General features: G+C 37.5%; 1 protein-coding gene across 6 annotated transcripts in view; it reads left to right on the forward strand.

Moving 5' to 3' along the window:
• EEFSEC (eukaryotic elongation factor, selenocysteine-tRNA specific) overlaps nt 1-20,651 on the forward strand; it is a 124,142-nt gene that overhangs the window by 13,776 nt on the left and 89,715 nt on the right. For 4 of the 6 annotated variants that reach the window (XM_021532192.3, XM_085590511.1, XM_085590514.1 and 1 more), the window contains exon 2: nt 19,086-19,293. In XM_021532192.3, coding sequence (XP_021387867.1) covers nt 19,086-19,293 — 208 coding nt within the window. Of the gene's footprint in view, nt 1-3,401; nt 6,072-19,085; nt 19,294-20,651 lie in introns of all 6 variants that reach the window. The other 2 variants (XM_085590513.1, XM_085590512.1) reach the window with 2 other exon arrangements.

Genomic DNA, 20,651 nt, shown 5'->3' on the forward strand with positions numbered 1-20,651 from the left:
TAAGTCTACAGTAAATTGTCAGTAAGAATATGCTTAATAAAGTTCCATTGTATTTCTCTTCCGTTATTATTATATGCTTCTCCAACAGCAGTTGTCTCCATCATTTGATGCGAAGGCCGAAGTGGTTAGATAACAAGTATATTTACTTAAGTTCTTTTGAAATTAAATTCTCATTCTGAGTTTTCCATCCCTTGTTCTGTAATTCTAGTTCTTGCTGTCAGGAAGTTCAATTTAGAAACCATTGTGTTCTCTGAGTCTGCAAGATATGAATGGTTAAGGAGACCTAACAAAATGTGAAAAGCAATAATTAAAAATATAAAAAAGGCTCATACAAGGCTAGAGCAACCAAGAAGGGGTTTTGTGAAAGAGTGAAGTATGTCATCTTTAAATATTCTTTGTACACTTGATAGACTTTTTTTCCTGTTTTGTATTCATGCTTAGGAATTTCTTCCCTTTGTCACAGAGGTTAGATTAGCAGGGGCAGATGACTTAACTGCACTTCTGGCTGCTTCTTTTCCAGAACCCCATCCTAGCTGGGGAGTGATGGCTCAGTGCCTGCACTTGCTGCTCTTTGAATTTTTGCTGGGGCTGGTGTTCTCTTGCAATGTGCAGTTAAATGCAACTCTACTGTTACAGCTTTGGAGTAGCAGCATTAGTGCCTTGCACTCCATGTTATTTTCTTGTCTATCCAGGATTCTTGTTTGTTGTTTATTTCAAGTGAATAAATTGAACAGTGCCTGCATTCCTGAGAGCTGGTCACATGAGCCTGGCAAAGTGTATTCTGAGCAGACTTTGTTTTCTGTAGGCTTTCTTCCCACTTCCCTGGGGATGCTGTCAGCCTTTGTTTTAACTTGAAAATTTAAATTTCGATTTGTGAGAAAAAAAGTAGTTTGCAATGAATAAATGAAAGAGGCGGGTGAGTGTGGGATGCAAAACTGAGACCTGCTGTACTTAGCTTACGATGATCTTCCTTTGTCACAGTTCTGTTCTTGTTGAAGGTTTTGAGTTTGAGTGATGTTTTGCTTAATTCAGAGGTGTTACTGCTCACAAACTCAGCTTACAGAAACTGCTACTACTGCTTATGAAATGCTTGTTGCCTTGTGTCAACATTTGTATTTTCAGTTGTTTGCTCATTCTAGAGAACATGCTGGAAGGACTTGCTCTGAATTACACTGAAATATCTGTGATTAGATAATCATGTTCTGGTTTACAGTGTTTGAGCTGTCTTACGAAATTTCTCTGTAGGGTTGTGTTGAACAACTTTGCTTTTGGAAATTCTTCAAAATACATAATTGAAAACTCTTTTCCTATATTTATGAGGGCTTTTAGAGGTAAAGGGTCTGTTTTTGTATGTTGATGGTTTCTATATGTTCTCCTCACAAAGATCTATTCTATTCTAAGTATAAAACTTGAAACAATAAAATAACAGGGTTGTGTCAGAGATTAAAATACTTTCCTTATTTTAGGGAGCAAGGTGTCTAAATTTAGTCTGTGAACTTTGTAAACCTAGGGCCTTGTTTTGTCTTTATCTTTGAGGTGCCATGCATATTTGCAGCTTTGTACAAGTACCAATTCAGTGCCCCAATGGGTGTTCTAAATCCATGAAGCCTTGTAGGAATGAACTCAGGCAGACTGTAGAATTAACATTCAAACCAGTATGAAGTCAGGCCAAGTCTGTATTTTGCTCCTTGGCTCTAAAAGTTCATTCACATGAACATCTAATTGTTAAATAATAACCTATATAATTCAAAACATATAAAGTATTTATTTTTAAACTAATACTCCACCAGTGAAATTTGGAATACCTTTATGGCACTCACTCTGCTGTAAAATTTTTTTAAAGAAGTCATCTGGCTATAAATCATGATAACTTAGATTTTTCACCTTGCCTCCTCTTAGTCTTATGGACAACATTTACTCGGTCATTGCTGCTATCTCTTATCTCAATGTGGTTATAGATCATTAAATTTCAGCCCCTCTTAACACAGTATAAATTCTAGTCTTGACAAGTATGGTGCCTAGTTTTATTTAGTAATTAAACTTTGCACATCTTTCTTCCCTTATGGTGAGCTTCACCTTTTATATGTTGGTGGACTTTTATTAATTATATGGAGAATGCAATAATGTGAAACACAAATGCCATACACCCTACAATTTCTGGAGTGCTTTGTGGTGTTGGCAGTTTAGATGGCATATCCACATGATATAGTTTTTGTCCTGAAGTACTGGGATGTGACATTTACATGGCTGTTGACCTTTTGGGACTGCTCTGAAATGAGGTGTGTATCTTGTTCAATCAGAGTCAGCAAAAATTTAAATTAAAATAAGTACACTGTCAGAAGCCCTTGCGCTGCCTGGCAGGAGGTATGAAATAGTACCCTGTGCTTGATAATGGTCTTCTTGGAGAAGGGTCTCTAGCACAATGTGACTTAGTGGAATAACAAATTATGCAAAATATGCTTGGAATAACAAATTATGCTTGCTATTGTCATGTTTAGGTAGTGAATTGTTGGGCAGGGCCTGATGTCTGCCATGGGCTAAAGGCCAGACAACTAAATACAAAATAAATATTTCATGAAATTTGGGTGGTGAATCCAATTTATCTTTTAAGACAAACAGAAGTTATAGCCTTTGTGTGCAAACATGGAAAACCCTGTTCAAGTGAACTGAGAATAAACTAATAGATCACTGCTTTGACTGTGGTTTTCAAGTTATAAATTTGTGGTGATTTTTGCATATAAAAACTTCCTTTGGTAGTTCAGTATAGAGTCTTAAAACTTTAGCCAGAACAATTTAATAGGAGCATTAACTCTTCAGCTACCTTCCGTTAAAATTTGCAAGTTAGATGCTTTGCTAATATTTAGCATGGTAGCAAGTCAGAGTAACCAACTGCTGCCTAGAATAGGTCCAGAAACATTTGTTTTCTAAAGTATTGTTTGTTTACTTTGGCTGTAATTATCTGTGCACACTGTAGAGAATTAAAGTATTTTGTTTCTCAGAACTGGCATCCGTAATGTGTTTGGAACTGATTTGAGATTTGTTTCTGCATGCTGCACTGCTATAGCTGTGTAGTAATGTGGGTGCTTGAAATAAAGCTAGACATAAAAACTGAGATTGTTTGCAGGATGTCTTTCTTGAGAACAACCTACTTTTTTAACATGAATCTTATTTTTCATCCTTGATCCAACTACTGTTCTGTAAAGATTATAATTCTTGTTAGTGTTTGGAGATGGTGAAGGCTTGGAGGGTAGTAGCGTTACAGAAGTATCACAGAATTTTTTATCATGACATTGAATTAATTTCCCAGTTTGCACGTGTGTGGAGCTGTATGTTGAAATATAAGACACAAGAAATACCCTAATTGTTTTCTCTTTGTATTTCCATTTGCTTATGTTCTGCAGCTGGAATACCAACAGGACAGTTTTACTGTTACAGAAATCCAGAAGCTTGCATCAAAATTGGGGTTCACCATGCTCCAGTGTACAGAAGACTCTAAAGCAAAACGTAACCTAGTCCTGGTACCTTGAGGTAGTTGTCTTCCAACTTCCCACTAGGTATTAGTAACTCTTAACACCCATTCTACATTGACCTGCTTAAGAGAAGCAAAGCTGTAGCTGGAAGAAAAAAATCACTTGGAGGGCACACTGTACTTGAGTGTATGAAAGGGATGTATGCAAGAGATTTTAACCGATATAGGCATGTTTATTGCTGCTAGTTTTAGGGCTGTTCTTTGTTCCTTATCCCCCTCCATTTGGTTCTCAGTTGTGGTGAGATTTGCCCTTATTTGATTGGTGAATTTTCCAACTCTCTCCGTAGCAATCTGTTGATGCTAGCAGTGACTTGGCTTTGCAGCCTTGGTGTCACTTTGCAGCTGTGCACCACATTTGGTTGTTTTGGGCAGGCTCCTGACTCCTGGTCAGAGCTGGGGCTCTCTTTGAGAGGAGCTTCTTGACCCTTTGTACTTTGCAGAGTATCCCCCTCGCGGGCGGACTCTGGAGCCGTTGTGTGGAATGCGTGTCTAATGCGTTCCACTCGGACCTCAGTTCCATTCCATAATGTTAGCTTTAATTGGCTGGTTTTAAACTTTCATGTACAACTTGGTTGTACACGGTAAATTACCACCCTCTTCGCCTTTTCCTAGGAGCACGAAAGTAGAATCCAGACTCTGCTTTCCCTTTTGGTATTGCCCTTGAGCTCTTTTAGGGACAGTACTGGTGGGTACTGTTTCTGTCAGAAGACAGACTTCTTTTCTGTGTTTTTTTTTTTACCTCTTATCTTCTAAGGGCTGTACCTTTAACCATTGTGTTGTATTTTTGAACTGAATTCTGCATTTGAAAGTTTAAAAAGAATTAATGCTTCTTGCCCAAAGAAATATCTCCATTTTAATAACTATTGCCTAACTCTTAGTGTGGCTAGATAGCCATTATGTCCTCCAATCACTCCAAGTGATTTTTATTTTCTTTTAAATATTCCTATATTTTAATTTTAGTTACTTAGAGTGCATGAGTACATCAGGGCAACATCAATGATATAACCAGAGCTGGTCTTTACTATGTAAGAATGCCTTTGTAAGTGCTTCTGAAGTGTTGGAATGTGTAGTGTGGGCAGAATGAGAGTCTGCTACTAGACAGGTTTCATTTAGGCTTAAATAGATTGGAGCATCACCAGAGCTACTTTTGAGAAAGATGGGTAGTTGAGTTATGTGAGGAAAAAAATAGCTAGCGCTGCATACAAAACAAATTTTGCAGTTCAAACTCAAAACAGTGATGAGTCTCTTGTTTGTACTTGGTATGAATGAGGTAAAACAAAGCCTGTCTTTATTCTCCACATCAGGCTTATGAGCTCATGTTTCGGCTTTTCCTTTCCCCTCCCTTTCTGACATGGGCTCGTCTTTTTTCTTTGCTGAACAGACAGTAACTCTCCACAATATTTTTAATCTCAACAAGATGTCCAGTGGCTGATGATGCAAAAGTGTTGCATCAACAAAGAGGGGATGATAGCTGGAGCATTCCAGGTCTGACATTTTTGGCTGAGGACCTGTGTATTGTGGCCACTGATTCCTCCCGGCACAGCATGGTTGCTTGGGGCAGGAGACTACTTTTCATTGACTCCTGTTGTGTGGCTCCCTGCTCCTTATTTTAGGCTTCCCCAAGAAGTTATGACTAGGAGTTTCATGGTTTTAGATGAAAGAGCCTGTTGTCTTACTGAATTATCTCCTTTCTGTCTATATTTAAAGCAAAGTTGGCAGGTAAAAAAAAAAATATATATATATATATAGTAAAACAAAAGCTCTCTTATGGTAATATGTGAGACTAGATTAGAATAAAAGTGAAAGAAGGATTTAATATTTTTTTATTTACATATGTTTGTTGGGGCTGCTTGCTTACCTGTAGTCATTGGCACCCAGCTCTGTAACTGATCTCATTGCATTGACCTTAAGATGGGTACCTAGGCCCTGGTGGGATCTAACCCACAAATTTTTTTCCACTGAAATAGATCATGACAAGTATTAGATTATTTGGAATAGAAAAATCAGTATTATGGAATTTAAAAATAATACACATTTGTAATTTTGGCTATTGAGTAGCCATGCAGTATGCAGGCGCTTGTACTCCTAAATTTTTGTGAGAAAAGTTATTTTAAAGTTTTAAAGAAACACTTTCAATTTTTTAACACTCTAGTGCAATATTTTAAGGTAATAGCATTTTTTACTGACTGAATTGAACCCAACTCATGAAACTTTTCATTCACTTAAAGTATAGCTGATGCTTTTAAAAAGTAAGGACTTAAGGACTTCTTCATGACAGCTAAACTTCTTGAAACCATATAAAAATCTGCTTGTATCGTAATTCAACCTTGCAGCATTGCTTTTATTGTGTGAAGAACCTATCAGAAATTGATTTATAAGCTTGTTGTTCCCCAGACGTGCCTGTTTGTTATGTACGACTGTTCTTGTTCGTAGTCTGTGTTCCTTCAGAGCATAAAACCTTCAGCCATCTCTGCAGCCGTGTCTTACACTGTTTCCATCAGGTAATACTTCCAGCCATGAAGTTGTCCCCAATTTAATAAAGGTAAGGTGGGATAATTTGTTGACTGCTACCTAAAAGCGTCATTAACCATTGCAAGAGGGGAAATTAGGGCGTGGGTTTGGTGACTTTTTTCTTTTTTTTTTTTTTTTTTTGCAAATCTTATTTTTGATGCAAAGGCAGTTCTGTCGCCAGCCAGTCCAGCATGCAGAGACTCTCCCCCCCGCCATAAAACAATGAGCACATTCAGGCACAACTAGTGTTTTCAGTTATTAAAAAACGGAGCCGTCTGTCTCTGCCTGTGACTTTAATCTTTAAGCCTTTATTCCCTATACCCCACCCCCTCTTTCTTTCCCCAACCTTTTGTTTGTGAAGTACAGAGCTACAGGATATGTGGGCCTGGAGTTTCTGAACGTATTGTACATTCCCCTGGCAATTACAGATGTTTATAACCCTGACTGATGTTATTTCAGTATTGTGGAGGGTGAAGAGAAAATTAAAGAATGCATTTTTCATTGCTGCTAGCAATCTTTTTTTTTTTTTTTTTTGAGAACAGGAGAGAATAAAAAAAAGCAAAATGTAAACTGTTATTTTTTCTTTAAATCTTGTTTCACATTCTCAGATGAAGCACATCTGAGAGCTGTGCAGGAATAGCTTCCCATACTCTACCATAACTCTTTTGTTAGGACAGTGTGTTGCATTCAATGTTTTAAAAACTAATAGGACTGGATTTTAATACAAAAGAAGCTTCTTAATGCATGGTGCAAGACTTTTGCTTACTTAATTTCAAAGACAAGCTACCTTAGGGCTTGTAACAACTTAAGAGCAGAATTAATTTTTTTTTCAGCTTTGTATGGAACACTGCTTTTTTTTGTAGAAGAATGATTTAGAATCTGATGAGTTGGGAGTTTTACTTTTGGACTTGATGATAGAATTGTTTAAGAAAATTTGGTTCTGGTAGTCTTGTAGAAATATATATGCTCTTGCTCTGTACAAGGTTTTAAATCAATTTCTTACTGCTGGTGGTTGAACTATCTAAAGCTGCAGGTGCACTCTAAGATTAGTGTCCTTGAATTGACAGAGGGTTGGAGAGAAGAGAATCCTGTAGCAAATCTCTATGATCAGGGTGATAATTGGTGTGTTTCTTGAGGACTCCAGTGCATTCCATGATTTTCAGAGTAGTTGGCCTAAAACATTGACTATAAGTAGAGAAAAGTTAATTGGAGTCAAGAATTTCAAGGTGATTCAGCAGTATCTCTCAGGTACAACTTTCATATCTATACCTGTTTTCAACTGCATGCAAACTGCTGTTTATAGGTTTTTGGAAGTTTGGAGTTGCATATCTAAATGTATATTCAGGTCTGTCTACCTGTGTGATGGTCCTTATCTCCAGTGACTGCTGCATGGAACTTTTATGTAAACTGATCTTTCAAAGATACAGCAGAAGAGTGAGCAAGAATTTACTGTGAGATATCCTTTGGTTAGGCAGGACTTGAAAAAGTTAACACAGAAGATAGCAAAAAAGTTTCCTTGTCATCTAATGTTAAACTGATAAAAATATGCTTAAAGAAATTCTAACATGTTCTAAGTTGTTTATAATTCAAAGCATCCCAAGGGAGGCAATAGATGCACTGTAGTAACAGTTCTCCGGTCCTTTGGGAAGGAAAAAACCAACTAGTTGGTGATTAAGCTTAGCACATTCTTTTCATCCTGAAAATAATCAAGTACTGAAGTTGTGTTGCTTGTGTAAGGATTTCTGAGATGTGCTGGTTCTCTTTGTGTTACAACATGGGGGTATGGGTGTGATCGAATCCTAGATATGTTAATGGAAAGATACCATCTTGTACAAATGTTAACTTGAAAAGTTGAAGAGCTGAGTGTGAGGTAGTACTGATAGAGAACAGAATTTATAGAAACCTCATCGTTACTGTTCATGAGTCTGGTTTTGTCCCCTCTCTGAGTCCAGTACTGAGCTTGTATGCAATAGTAGATTCAAATATTGGCAGAAATATGAACACATTGGTTGGGAAACATTTCAGTTGGTCTGTTCTTGGAAATCAGAGTGTTAATTGTCTGAAAAGCTAATACAGGAGTTCAGAGCTTGCTGCTTTGGGGAAAAATGTGTGCACTGATGGCTGTTCATGTGATTCTCTCCCTGAAACAGTCTTGGAAAATGACATCAAGTTATTCTAGTAATTTTTGTACTGCTTTTCTCTTTCCAGTATAAACCTGGTTTTGCATGACTTATCATTCATAGTGAAAGGCATACTGGTATAGGTTGCTGTCAGCTCTGGGCTGAGCATCCTGTAGGGAGGTAGCAGGAATTTCTATCGTTGTAGGTACCACAGAGGCTTTCACTCCGTATTTGTCTCCACACTCCAGTTAGTGGAGAAACCTCAGGTGCAACATTCTTGAAGCTGGGAATGGTCTGTTTCTGTGTGGTGTGAACTGAGTCATTAGAGATGGAGCAGAAGACTCCAGATGTGTGGAAGTCAGTCAGAACTGGAGATGGGCTCATGTCCTCATTGGTGCAGGTTCAGCCTTTTCAGGTCTTCCAGACATTTGACTGCTAAGCTACTTCATGTCTTAGAAATAGCTTCAAAGATGGTCCCTGTCTGTAATCTTTGAAAGATGCGAAGGATAGAATGGTCATACTTGTAGTTATATTTTTGCAACATATTTAACATTATCACATGCAAATATAGTTACTTGTTTTCTTGAAACTTGGCAGGAGATCTTGGAGAGCAAACATAAAGCTGATGTAGGTCAGGAGTATAAAAAGGGTATTTTTTTCTTATTGGTCCTCTGACCTGTTTGCTTTTCAGTATTTGCAGTAAAGACTTTATGGACCATCAGGGACCATTTATGGTCACTATGTAAGGCCCAAGTGTAATGTTACCTTACATTTAACTCTTCAGTGCAAAAGCACACGTGGTCTTGATACCAAAACAAAATACCTCTAAGTAACAAGTCTGAAACTTGAAATCTCTTATTAGGCACTAGGAAAGCTTACTAGAACCCTGAGCACACAAGATCATCTGAGGAGGTCAAAGCAGGGGTTTACAAGTATCAATTTTCCGTTTTTTTTACTTTGCATTTTTTTTTCCTGAAGCATGAACATAAAGTGTTGATTTCTTACACAACTTACTGTCACATTGTTTGAGAAACCTTATTTTATGAACTAAACAATTCCAGGCAAAAGGAACAGGGCACTTCATTGCCAATCTCTAAGTTTGGGTTTGACATCAATTGTTGGAATTACAGGTACCATTTTTGTATGACATTTGGGAACTTAGGAATATTGAAATAGCCTGAAATGTTTTATAGCCTTAATTCCAAAATATGAAATGGAAATTTTTTTCTGCTAGGTGCAGTATAGCCAGGTAGTGCAAAAACCAGACAAACAAAATCTCACCAAGCACCCCTGGACAAATGAGGTTTGTTACTGGGATCGTAATAACCCAATTGATTTTTTACATGCTTTCTTTTGCTTTCAAGTCTATAAAATAATAGTTTTCCTTACTATATGCCACAGATTGTACTCCATGGCTGATGAGCTGTATAATGACATTCAGTCTAAAATGCTAAAACTGTAGTTTTGTGGAGTATCCTAAATATTTAAATTCTCAGCTTTTACTGGCATCTGTATTTGCATATACAGATGTATGAATGACACTTTAAAAAGTTAATGCTTGCTAACTAATTCAGAAATTGTGCACTTTTGACTTCAAGCCAAGAAAGAAATTAATGCAGCTGAAATACCACGGTGTTGAGTAATTCTGCAAATGCTACCTTTTTTTTGTAGCAGTCATCTGTGTCTACTCAGAATGATTGTTGCTCTTCCAAGATACGTAGGTTTTTTTAAACTGTACCATAGTTTGTTTTCAGCATTAAAATAAGTAGAGGCCTGTTTTGGACTCTGTCCAGTTTGTGCCCTGTCAATATAGAAATTCAGATCTAGTAATAGGTAATATTACAGAAAAGGACTTTCGTGCATATGGAAGAAGGATGACGTCTTCTCTTATATGGTGCTTTACCTCCATTTTTACACATGCTATGTATTACATGGCATTTCACATTACAAGGCAGGGATTGTTTGCTTTGCTCTCCCCTCATTGTCTATAGGATTTCCATTTGCGGTGATTTTCTGGTTTTTGAGAAATATTTATTTAAAGAACAGGAATTTAAATGCCAGACTGTAGTAGTCACTTACCTGGTTTGCTACATTTTCTTTGAAAATAATAGAAATTATTGGTTTTGGACAAACAAGAAAAGTCAGTGATGGAATAAAATATCCCTTTCTTTAAGTTTTGTCTTAAAACTTTTTACACAGGTTAAAATCATAAATGTTTTATTAAAAAATTAAACTTCATCTAGCTGGATGTAGCTTTAAAATCTTAATGATGCAACTATCAAAGCTGTATTTTTAATTGTCTAAAGACAAATGGTATTTAGCAACGCTGAATTTGAATTGTTGTGCTGCTTAAAATTATATGATTGATTGGGCTCTTTTATTAGAGGTGTTTTATTTCCCTTCTTTCACTCAACTTCATTTGCTTTTGTCACTGTGTGCTGTTAACATGGATTTTTCTCTGTGAAGGACCTAACTGCATTTGTCTTGTTTCCTTTTTTGAAAACTTCTTTATCTTCAGGATTCCTTTTCCAGAAAGTGACCAGATCAAAATGCAGTATTTTATTTCAATATTATATTGTATATAGGCAAAATCTAATACTTTACTTTTCTTTGCGGCTTCTAAACTTAAAACACTTTTGCATTGAATGGCATATAATGACTGTATCTTTTCACCATTTTCTGAAGTAATTGCACTAGTTTTGTGTATATACACATGTACTTCAGTTTCTTTCAGTTCTTCCTAACAACATATGGTCTGTTTGTTCAGCTTTAAGTTTCTCTGTAATTCTTCAGGCTGCTGTTCAGTGAACCCCTTGGCCTGCAGCAGCATCTTGTCCCTAGGAACAGGAGGTTTGCTTTGCTCTTTCCCTTTTCACCTTTGCAGCTCCTGCTGTTGGGTCCTGCTGCCTGGCTTGTGCCAGCTCTGGCTCTCCCTGGAGTGCTGCAGGAGCTGGGTCACCTCGCCAGTCTCAGGGAGAGCTCTCTGGTGTGGCTGGGTTGAGCTGATTGGTCTGAGCTTCAACTTTGCCTTTCATCAGGCCCTCTATAAACTGTGGGAGGCCTAAATAAACACAGTTTTGGGGAAAGGTAACTGGCAGCAGGAACTTCCCAGCCCAAGGGAGCTGCAGTCTCTGTGACCAGGTATCAGAGCCTTTCACTGCTGTGCTCCACTGACAACTGCTTCTAGATCACTCCTGTGTGCAGGCAGACAATCAGCACAATAACAAAGTGAAGTGTGTGATTGTCCTGGCTGGTACCACGTGGGTAAAATTGCCTTTTTCCTTTGCATGTTTTGTCTTTACAATGGAAGTGAAGGATGTTGGTCATGGCCTTTCCTCTGCTGTGGAAGGATGTGTCCTTAGCAGTGCCCATTACTTGTGCTCTCTAGCTTATGCTCAGGCTGGGAGGAGGTGAGGTGTACTGAGGTTCTGTTTGTGCTGGGGAGAGGGCAGGACAAGTATGCGAAATTAATTTGTTAGCTAAATTAAAAAGGTTCACAACAATCTCTTTAGTAGTGAATTTCTATTTGGACGTCTTTGGAGGAAGGTTTCTCTGTAATTTTACATAATTTTTTACAAAACTGCATGAAATTTTAATGTGTGTTTAGCCAGTGAATTTAGTCAGATTGCAATAAGAGCATCCTGTATTTGCCTTGTTTAAGAATAGTCTCTTTTTCATAAGTGGTGGAAACTACCAAAGTATTCAGACATTTCTCAAGCTTGTCCTCTGAAGAGGCTGAAGACAACGTGGTCGTCTTTACATTCTGTAAATCCTTGCAAAGGATCTCCGATAATCTTTCTTCCTGTGTTGTTCTGTGTTTTTTGAGAGTGTTTTCACTTTAAGGTTTGTTTGTGATTTTTTTTTTATAACTCATCCATTTCCTATAAGTTTAATCCTGTGTACAATATTACAATGGCTAGACCAGCATTTAAAAATTATTGGAAGATACTCCTGAGTCTTTCTTAGCATGACCTTCATAGAGGCTTTATCAGCTTTGTTTGTGCTACTTCAGCATGGCTGATCAAGCTTATTGACATACTCGAATCATTACAGGCCTTTGAAGAGCACAGGCTTGTTTCTGACATGTAGCTAGAACTTACTCAAACAAGACAGATCCTTGGATGACTTGACAAAGGAGATGTTAGAGGCATTATCTTTTATCCTCTTCAGAACAATATGGCACACTGTTTCTTCTTACAGATGAAGTATAAAGTGTATTCAAGGGGATTCTTCTGTGGCATCTTTTGGAAAAGAACCCTTTTATTTCTTATAAGAAGTTATCACCTACTACTTGTAGTTGAGTTGAATTCACTTTTACAAATAAATAACTGTAATAGACGTGTTATTTGACATACAAAAAATGAACTTCTTCCAATTATGCCCTTACGGCCACACTGCTTTCCCTTTCTAGCTCTCAGTTACAGACCAATCACAGTGGCTGGTTTTCATCTGAAGAGAATTCATGCAATGACATAATGCTTCTAATTTTAAGCTTTACTGTGCACTCAGTAATGTTGTGGGTTGCCAGTGTGATGCCTTCTTTCTGATGTTACAAATGCTCTGGACTTTGAAGCTGCACAGCTCCATTTGTGCTCTGAGCTGCTGATGGCCTGCTTTGGAAATGATGGTGGGATGCTTGAGTTCCTTTTCTTTTCAAAGTGTTTCCTAACAGAAGTTGTATCAGTTTTGATCCACAATTTGCATTGCTTTACAGAAGGTTTCTTCATGTTTAATTCATGTTCCCCAGTTGAGTGCATGTCTCTGCCTGCATCACAGCTCCTATTTCTGTTTGAATTTTGGGGGATTCCATATCCTGTAAAACATCTTCCTTATTCATCACAGCGCCTCCCCTAAGGTAACCAGCCAAATCCTGTGTGACTTGTAACATCTCCCAGGGTGCAACTGTATATGGAAACAGAGAATAATTTACTTGTTTCTGAATAAAGTTTCTTAACAAAAAAAAGTGGGGGGAGGGGGCTGTGAAAGGGGAAGTTGGATACTCTCTGCATGATATAGACAATATTTCCTGAGACAGGAGATACTAACCTCAAAGAATTTAAAATAAAACGTTGATTTAATTTTTTTCTTTTTCTTTTTTTTTGAAAGTGGAATAGCGGAGGTAAAAATGGTAGAATAGTTGGTCTTTTTATCCTGTGTGCAGATGAAATTGATTAAACCTTAAAAACTCGCCTCAGTCCACCCGGTTTATTAATTGAAGAATTTCCTCTTCCCCAGAATGGGAAGTGCACATTAAAACAGAGCTTTGCCCTTGAGTAGCAATGATACTTGAGAACGGTACATTTTCTACAATCCTATTTTCTCTTCTGCACTAGAGGAAATCCTAACATGGTAAAAAGCATATTTAAAAAAAAAAAAAAGTATGTTTAAGGAAGTCCTCTTTCATTTCCTTGTAGAGCATGAAATCAAATTATAGCCCATAGGCCACAATTTCTTTATTTTTACATTTCAAATTCCATTTTCTGCTTCCTTTTGCTGCCTGTGAACAAGAGTTGTACTGTTTGTGCAAAGTCAGCTAAAAAGATTACCACAAACAGGACAGGACACAGGAGCTTAAAGAAGCCACCATTCAGAATCTGTGCCTATGTTCCATATTTGTGTGACATGCAAAACGTCCCCTTTGTTCACACAGGGACCTGATCCTCTCTTCTTCCCTCCACTCACCAGATTTTACCTTTTGAAGCCAAGTCAGCTTTATATAGAGGTATTACTGGGAATATAATGCAATACTTTGGTAAAGACAAACCAATTGAGATTCTGCTTATTCATTGAAAATGCCTTTGGAGTGAGCTTTTCAGTAAGGAATTGGTACCTAATTTAGTGCTTGGAGATTATAACTGGATGGTTCTGAAAGTGGGCTCAGTGCATGTATAATAAAATAGTAATACATTTTTGAATCTGATAAATTAATACATGAGGCTGAAGTGTTTGATTTTTTTGTCTTCCTAGATCTAATAATGTCATTTTTTTTCTAAAAATATTATGTTTTGCTGTAAGGACACAGCTCAGCCTGGGAGTTCAGGTATAAAATTTGCAGCATGCAACAGGCTGCACCAATGAGAGGTTTTTGAGTTCATGTCCATGCAGGACTACAACAGCCTCTGTGGTTGAGGTTGAAGGTTTGTTATTTAAGATGGAATGTTCTGTTCCGGAATAAAACATGGCAATTATAGTGCTCTACTGTTTTCCAAAATACATCTGATATCTTGCCTACTCCCATGGTGTTTCTCTGTGAACATGGGTAGAAGAGCTGGTTTTTACTTATTGTGTGTGACACTAAACACATTTATGAGGAGTGAATTTGATGGAGGGCATGAAGGTCTGCAGCCTTGTTGCCTAGAACTCTGGGCAGGCTTTTTTTCCTATTTTGGCAAAGGTTTGAAGATACATTAAACTAAATAATGCAAATATAGAGAATGCAGTGAAATTTCTCCAAAAGACTAAAAGTTAATCAATGCACATACTTTTAAAATGCATGCTATTCTTTTTCAGTCTACTCAGGCAGCAGCTGGTGAACTCTTTCAGGATCCAAGAGTGAGAGCTATCTAGGAGTGATGTTGCAAGTGCACTTTAGGGAAGCTTGAGTTGCTGCCTTCTGCTCTTTGGAAACATGTCAACATCTCTGACATCTGTGATTCAACTAATCTCCTGAGTAAAGAGTAATAAATTACTTCATTGATGACTTTATATAATCAGATACTCTTCAAAATTCAGGAGCTAGCATGGGTTGTGTGTTCAAAACAGTGGCTGGACCTTTTCTTTATCTTGTCGGTGAAGATATTTTTCTTATTTTTTCAGTTTTGTGTTCTCTGTCACTTTTGTGATACAAATGAGTGCTGCTGCCTCCAGGTTTAGCTGGCACTTGCAGTCTTTGTGATGCTGTGCTGCTGGTCTTGTGTTTTTCCTGTATCTGGCTGTCATCCAGAATCTCTCAGTTCATGTTTTATCTTTCTTGTTTGTTTTTCTTCACTCAGACTATCTACTTTATTTTTGCTGTGGTTTAGCTGCTTATCTTTGAAGTATAATTCCCATCTTTCTCCACCCCCTTGTGTTTTCTGATGACAACTTGTTTATTTCATTTGCTTTTTACAGGGCTTCATCTGAGCTGTGTGTCATCACAGAAAGGGTACTCCAATAACTGATCTTTCATTTTCAAGCAAAGTGAGAAGTCGCATGTCAGGATTTATCTTTTCAATGTTCTTGAACATGTCTTTCATAGATGAAGTGGCAAATAAAAGGTTACACCCCTGTTTTCTCTGTAGAAGGAATAATTTGTGTATCTTAGTTTAACTTTTTCATCGATTCACTGTGATCTGCTTTAGTGCAGATAAAATGTTTCTGATTGCTGTGCTTCCTTGTATGCAGACCTGTCCTTTGCATGTGACTCTGCTTTGTTCAAAGTAATTTCAAGCCATTTTCTTGCACTGAAGGTTTGAGGAATATTCAAATAGTCTTTTCCCTCTTCATAATCTCTTCCCTGTTACTATTCTTAACTGTGTAGGCCCATATTCTGTCCCCTTTTTTGAGGAGTTCAATTCTCTGCTCTTTCTGTTCTGTTTTGCATAAGACTCCATGGCTGACATTTTGTTGTCAGATAGTGCAGGTGTGAGTAATATTTTCAGCTTTTTTTATCTTGTTGCTGTTTTTTGAGTCTCCATGTAGTATATCTGCAATATTTTTATGTCCCAATTGAAAAATATTTCCAAGTGAGGTTGTATTAATGAGAATACTGATATAGTCCATCCTTGCTTCACTGTTCCTTGTTAAATCTTACTCTGCTGCAGAAAATTATTCACTGTTCCTTTTGTTGGCTGAATTCTGATAGTGAGTTGATTGTTTACTAGAGATTATTTAAGTAGTGAATTTGAAGTTAAACATATTTTAAGTCTGCTATTACCATTTATATGTTATGAGGAGAAAATTTATTGAATGAGGTGTTCTTTGGTAGATGGGAGAGGGTTACAGTTTAGTCATCTTGCCAACTTTCCTAATTTGAAATGTGACATTGGTGATGCATATACACTTCTCTAGATATTTTTATTTTAGGATTTAATGAACTTTATGCATGGCTGATGGGCAATGAAAGAAATGGGTTCTAGAATAAACCAAAATGTAAAACTATGTAGGAGAAGATGGGGGATTGAGAAGAAGGTGAATTGTCAAAGATGGTTTATTAAACAGCTCTAAAAGGAAAGTTGAGGAACTAAGTTTTAGCATTATTTTTTTGCCTTGTTACTCGAGGGTCCTGTAAACCTGAGCACTCCTGCCTTGATATCCATGAGTAGACATATACAAAACATTACAAAACATTTTTCTCTCTGTGAGAAAGATGTACATGACAGTTCAAGTATTTCTGTCAGTGCTGTTGTGTTCCTTGCCTTGGCTCCACGACTCCTGTGAAGGGCAGCAGCTTCCCACTCTGCCTGTGTGCCAACTCTGCCTGCCATGCCTTCTGTCCCATCTTGTGCCATCTCCTGGGAGCTGTGGCCACCAGTACACTGGGGCTTTGGAGAAGGCACAATAATTGTGCTGACAGTGTTTGTGAACTTGGGTGTGCTGCTGCTTTCCTTGACTTGAAGTATTTTTTGTCTGGAGTGTCATGGTATGTCTTCTGGTTCTTCTGCTGAAGTTCCTCCATGGAATCTACAGTTATTTCTCTTTGCGTATCTTCTATGAAGATGAGGCAATGCCCCAAGGCAGACAGTCTTGACCTTCTAGCAACTGGGTTGATGATCTTTATGGCTCTTTTAAAGTGTTGCTACTAGATTCATAAATACAGCAATTGCAAGCATTTACTGTATAACAAATTAATTTGAAGTAGTTGATTTCAAGTGTCAAGGTAAAGCGACCCCTTTTACTGAAACTAAATATTACAGTTCAGTGCAAATTTTGTGTTCTTTTGGAGGGAAAGATACCACACTGTGCATAAAGCATCTTATCAGCTGCCCTTTTCAAGGCCAGGTTTGGATCTGGTGGTTTTGGCTTAATTCTGGAGCATGAGGATCACTGTGCTTTAGTAGCCACAGTAATGTTTGGTAAGGCTCAAACTGCAGCATTGTTGTGGTACCAGAATGTCCTTTTTATAGTATTAATAAAGCATTGGACTTGATGGTTTGGTTTGCATTATTTATACCCATTCCATTTGAGGATGTCAGCTGTGTAGAGCAGTGTAACACAAAATATGTATGTGAGGTTTAAAACAGCCCTGTTGTGTGCATTCACAAAAATGGATTCATTCTGATTAACTGCTTTGTGCCACTCAAACCATTTTCATGCTGTTTCTTTCCCTTGGTTTCTGACCTTTACATCTGCACTTGGGTGGTGTATAAAGTCTGAGCCTTTTGTACAGACTTGATGATGCTTTTGTTGAAATTTAAACAAGTTCTAAATCAATACAATTCCTGAAACAATAAAAATGCAAACTACTTTTGAAGATATAAAGCCCATATTTGCTTTGTCAGGGAGAGATATTTGAAATGATTGAAAATTCTGCAGGAGCACTGGAAATATCATAATTATCCAGCTAGTGCTCTGAGGGGCTTAACATTCATTATTACAAGATGAAAGGTCTGGTAGGTTGAAATAGTCATTTGTAGCCATAATTTTTCTTTTTTTCTTGTAGTTCCCACCCACTCATTCACCCATGCACTTCAACCTCGGAATGATTTCCTATCCTGAGTTTGTGGGAACTAGGAACAAGGAGAGCTGTTGTCATAGCCATTGTAAAAGCCTTAAAAGCAAAAAAAGGCAAGGGAAAGGCTGGACAGCGTGGAGGAACAAGGAACAGTTGTATTGGTTTCTCGTTCTTCTGATCTTAAGGCCAATATTAAAAGTACTTAAGTTAGAGAACTGGAATTTTGCATGATTTCTAGCTTTTATCATCTTTCAAAATGTACTTTTTTGGCATATGACTTTCTGGTACTTCAGCTTTAATTTTTTCTTTCTTATGTTTAAAATTTCTCAATACTTGAGTCTGTTACACTTTTCTATTTTGGTATTCAGAGCATTTCAGTTACCTGAAATGAAACAAGAAAATTCTGAATGTAATTAGTGGAAGGCCCAATGTTCATCAAAAGCTTCCTTGAAAACTAATTTAAATCCATGAAATGCAGGTTGCTTCAATTAAAAGATTAAGGGTTCATGGCAGCAATACTTTGAAAAATAAAAATAATTCATAAGGGTGATAGGTAATGTCAACCTAAAATTTAGGAGCCTTTCCACTAAGAAATTTAGGAATCAGATCTGTGTTCCTGTGTTTGAAATTACTTGTTCAAGTTATGTGGATCTGAATTGGGAGTGAATGGCAATACACTGCAGCTTTTAAATTGCCTCTTTCTAACATTGAGGGATTCAAGAATTTCTTTAGACTTGGGATAAACCTGTCTCTGGTGGTGATCACGATTTTCACTTTTATGAAATTTTGGGGTTGGAAAGAAAAATGGTGGGAAGCAGGTAGGGACTGAGGCTTGTGGGTTTTTTTATGGGGTACCTGGTTAGCTCTTGTTGGGGGTGCCCTGAGTGTGCAGCTCCCTGCAGTGTTGCTGTGTGTTTCTTTGGCTGTATTTGATTCTTGCTTGGCTGCTTAGATTATAATTTTTAATTGAGGCAAATGTCATGTGTTGCTACAAGCTTAATTTTCTTAATATTTTTTTATGTGGTGATAACAGCCTTCAACTTGAACTATCACATTCTTCCCTGGTTCTTATGACTCAATGGTAGCCTATAATAGCTTAAATTCCCAAGGTCTTAATTTCGAAAGAGCTGTAGAATTCAGTGCTTACTTTGACTTGTATTTTGTCTTTCTGGTTATTTGTACATATGTTGACAATTTTAAATGGAAATGATTTGAGAAAATGATCCTTAATCTTTTTATGCTGTGGCAATACTGACTGTGAGTTTTCCTCCAGGTGCCCAGATTATCGATTTAATGATGCTTGTGATAGATGTGACAAAAGGGATGCAGACACAGTCAGCAGAGTGCTTGGTAATTGGGCAAATTGCCTGCCAGAAGATGGTGGTAGTCCTGAACAAAATAGATCTCCTTCCAGAGGGGAAGAGACAGAGTGCCATTGAGAAGATGACTAAGAAAATGCAGAAGACCTTGGAAAATACCAAGTAAGTGAACAGTATTACTAACAGGTAACTTGACACAAAATTTGTTTTGGCAGAAATACCAACATTTCCAACGTGCTTCGAAACATATTGGCACATCTAGCAAAAATGATGAGAAGAGGGTGAAAATACTTACAGAAACTCAGATGCAATTCCAAATTCACATCTGCAAGTATCATGTGTAGAGAAGTATTTTTCCTGTAATTAAGCTTTTCGAATTAAAGAACTGCTTGGAGTTTGGATGGGATAATACAAAGCCAGAATATCCAGGTGAAGAACTGTTGGATGTGGTTACAGCACATCTTAGCTTTGCTCCGGAATAAAAGGGGATATAACTATTGGGTCACATTTTGAGTTGAAGAATTTAAGGAATAGGATTCAGAGTACAGAGGACAAAGAACCAAAATTCAGTTTTGGCATGTGCTTGATGGTGCTTTGAAAGAGCACTGCTGATCTGGGTGTGACTGCAACGTGCCCATCCTGTTGTATCTTGGGCAGGTGGAGTTTCTCAACAGCCTTTTTCCCACTTGACTTTGAATCTCCAAATGTATTCCTAAACTATTCTTATTAGCAGGATATATGCTGATACCATTTAGCAGTTATGGACTTCTGGTTTTCTTTCAAATAGTTTACTTGTTGAAATATTGTTGCTACACACATAGGTGTGCATGTGGAATTCCATAGCAGTCAGCAAAACTGGAGGCTGTTGCAGTTGTAGAGTAGATGTTACCACCAATGCTGGTTACCACCAATGTCAGGAAGTTGTATGGAAGGCAAAATAAAAAAGGCAGGGGAAGGTAACTTGTATATATGAGTAGTTTGATACTTGTGAATTTACCTAAGCGAAACGCTGTTTTCTGTGATTTTATACCAAAACTAAAAGCAAACGGTCTCTATGAATGGAATTTCTATTTTTTAAAAATTCTTTTGTACATCAGCTTCTCCCTTGGCCCAGCAGGCTCTAAATTCTGCTGAGAGAAATTTGGTTTGATGGAGTAAGAGTTTCAGTAAGGCTGGATCATGTTTAGAAGTGCCTCCAAATGTGCTGTACAGTTACTCCAGTTTGGTCTGGTCTATGGGAAGAGGAGTAATGCATTTGGTTACACATAAATTTTTGTTTATTGCAATACAGTGCTCTGAAATACTTGTATGAAAATAAATTTCCAAAAGTTTTATGGTTAATCACAGGAATTTTCAGTGCATGTTTTTATTAGCTTTTATCCTTAGATGCCTCAGGCTTATGGCATATAAACAAAGAAAATACCTCATGTGCCTGATTACAGCTGGGTCACTGAGTGAGATCCTTTATAGAAGTTAACATTTCTTCTTTAGCAAAGCACCATCTCTTCCCTCCAGTTTGC

Source organism: Lonchura striata, chromosome 12, assembly GCF_050655825.1.
Source record: "Lonchura striata isolate lonStrDom1 chromosome 12, ASM5065582v1, whole genome shotgun sequence".
In the NCBI taxonomy this organism is placed as follows: Eukaryota; Metazoa; Chordata; class Aves; order Passeriformes; family Estrildidae; genus Lonchura; species Lonchura striata.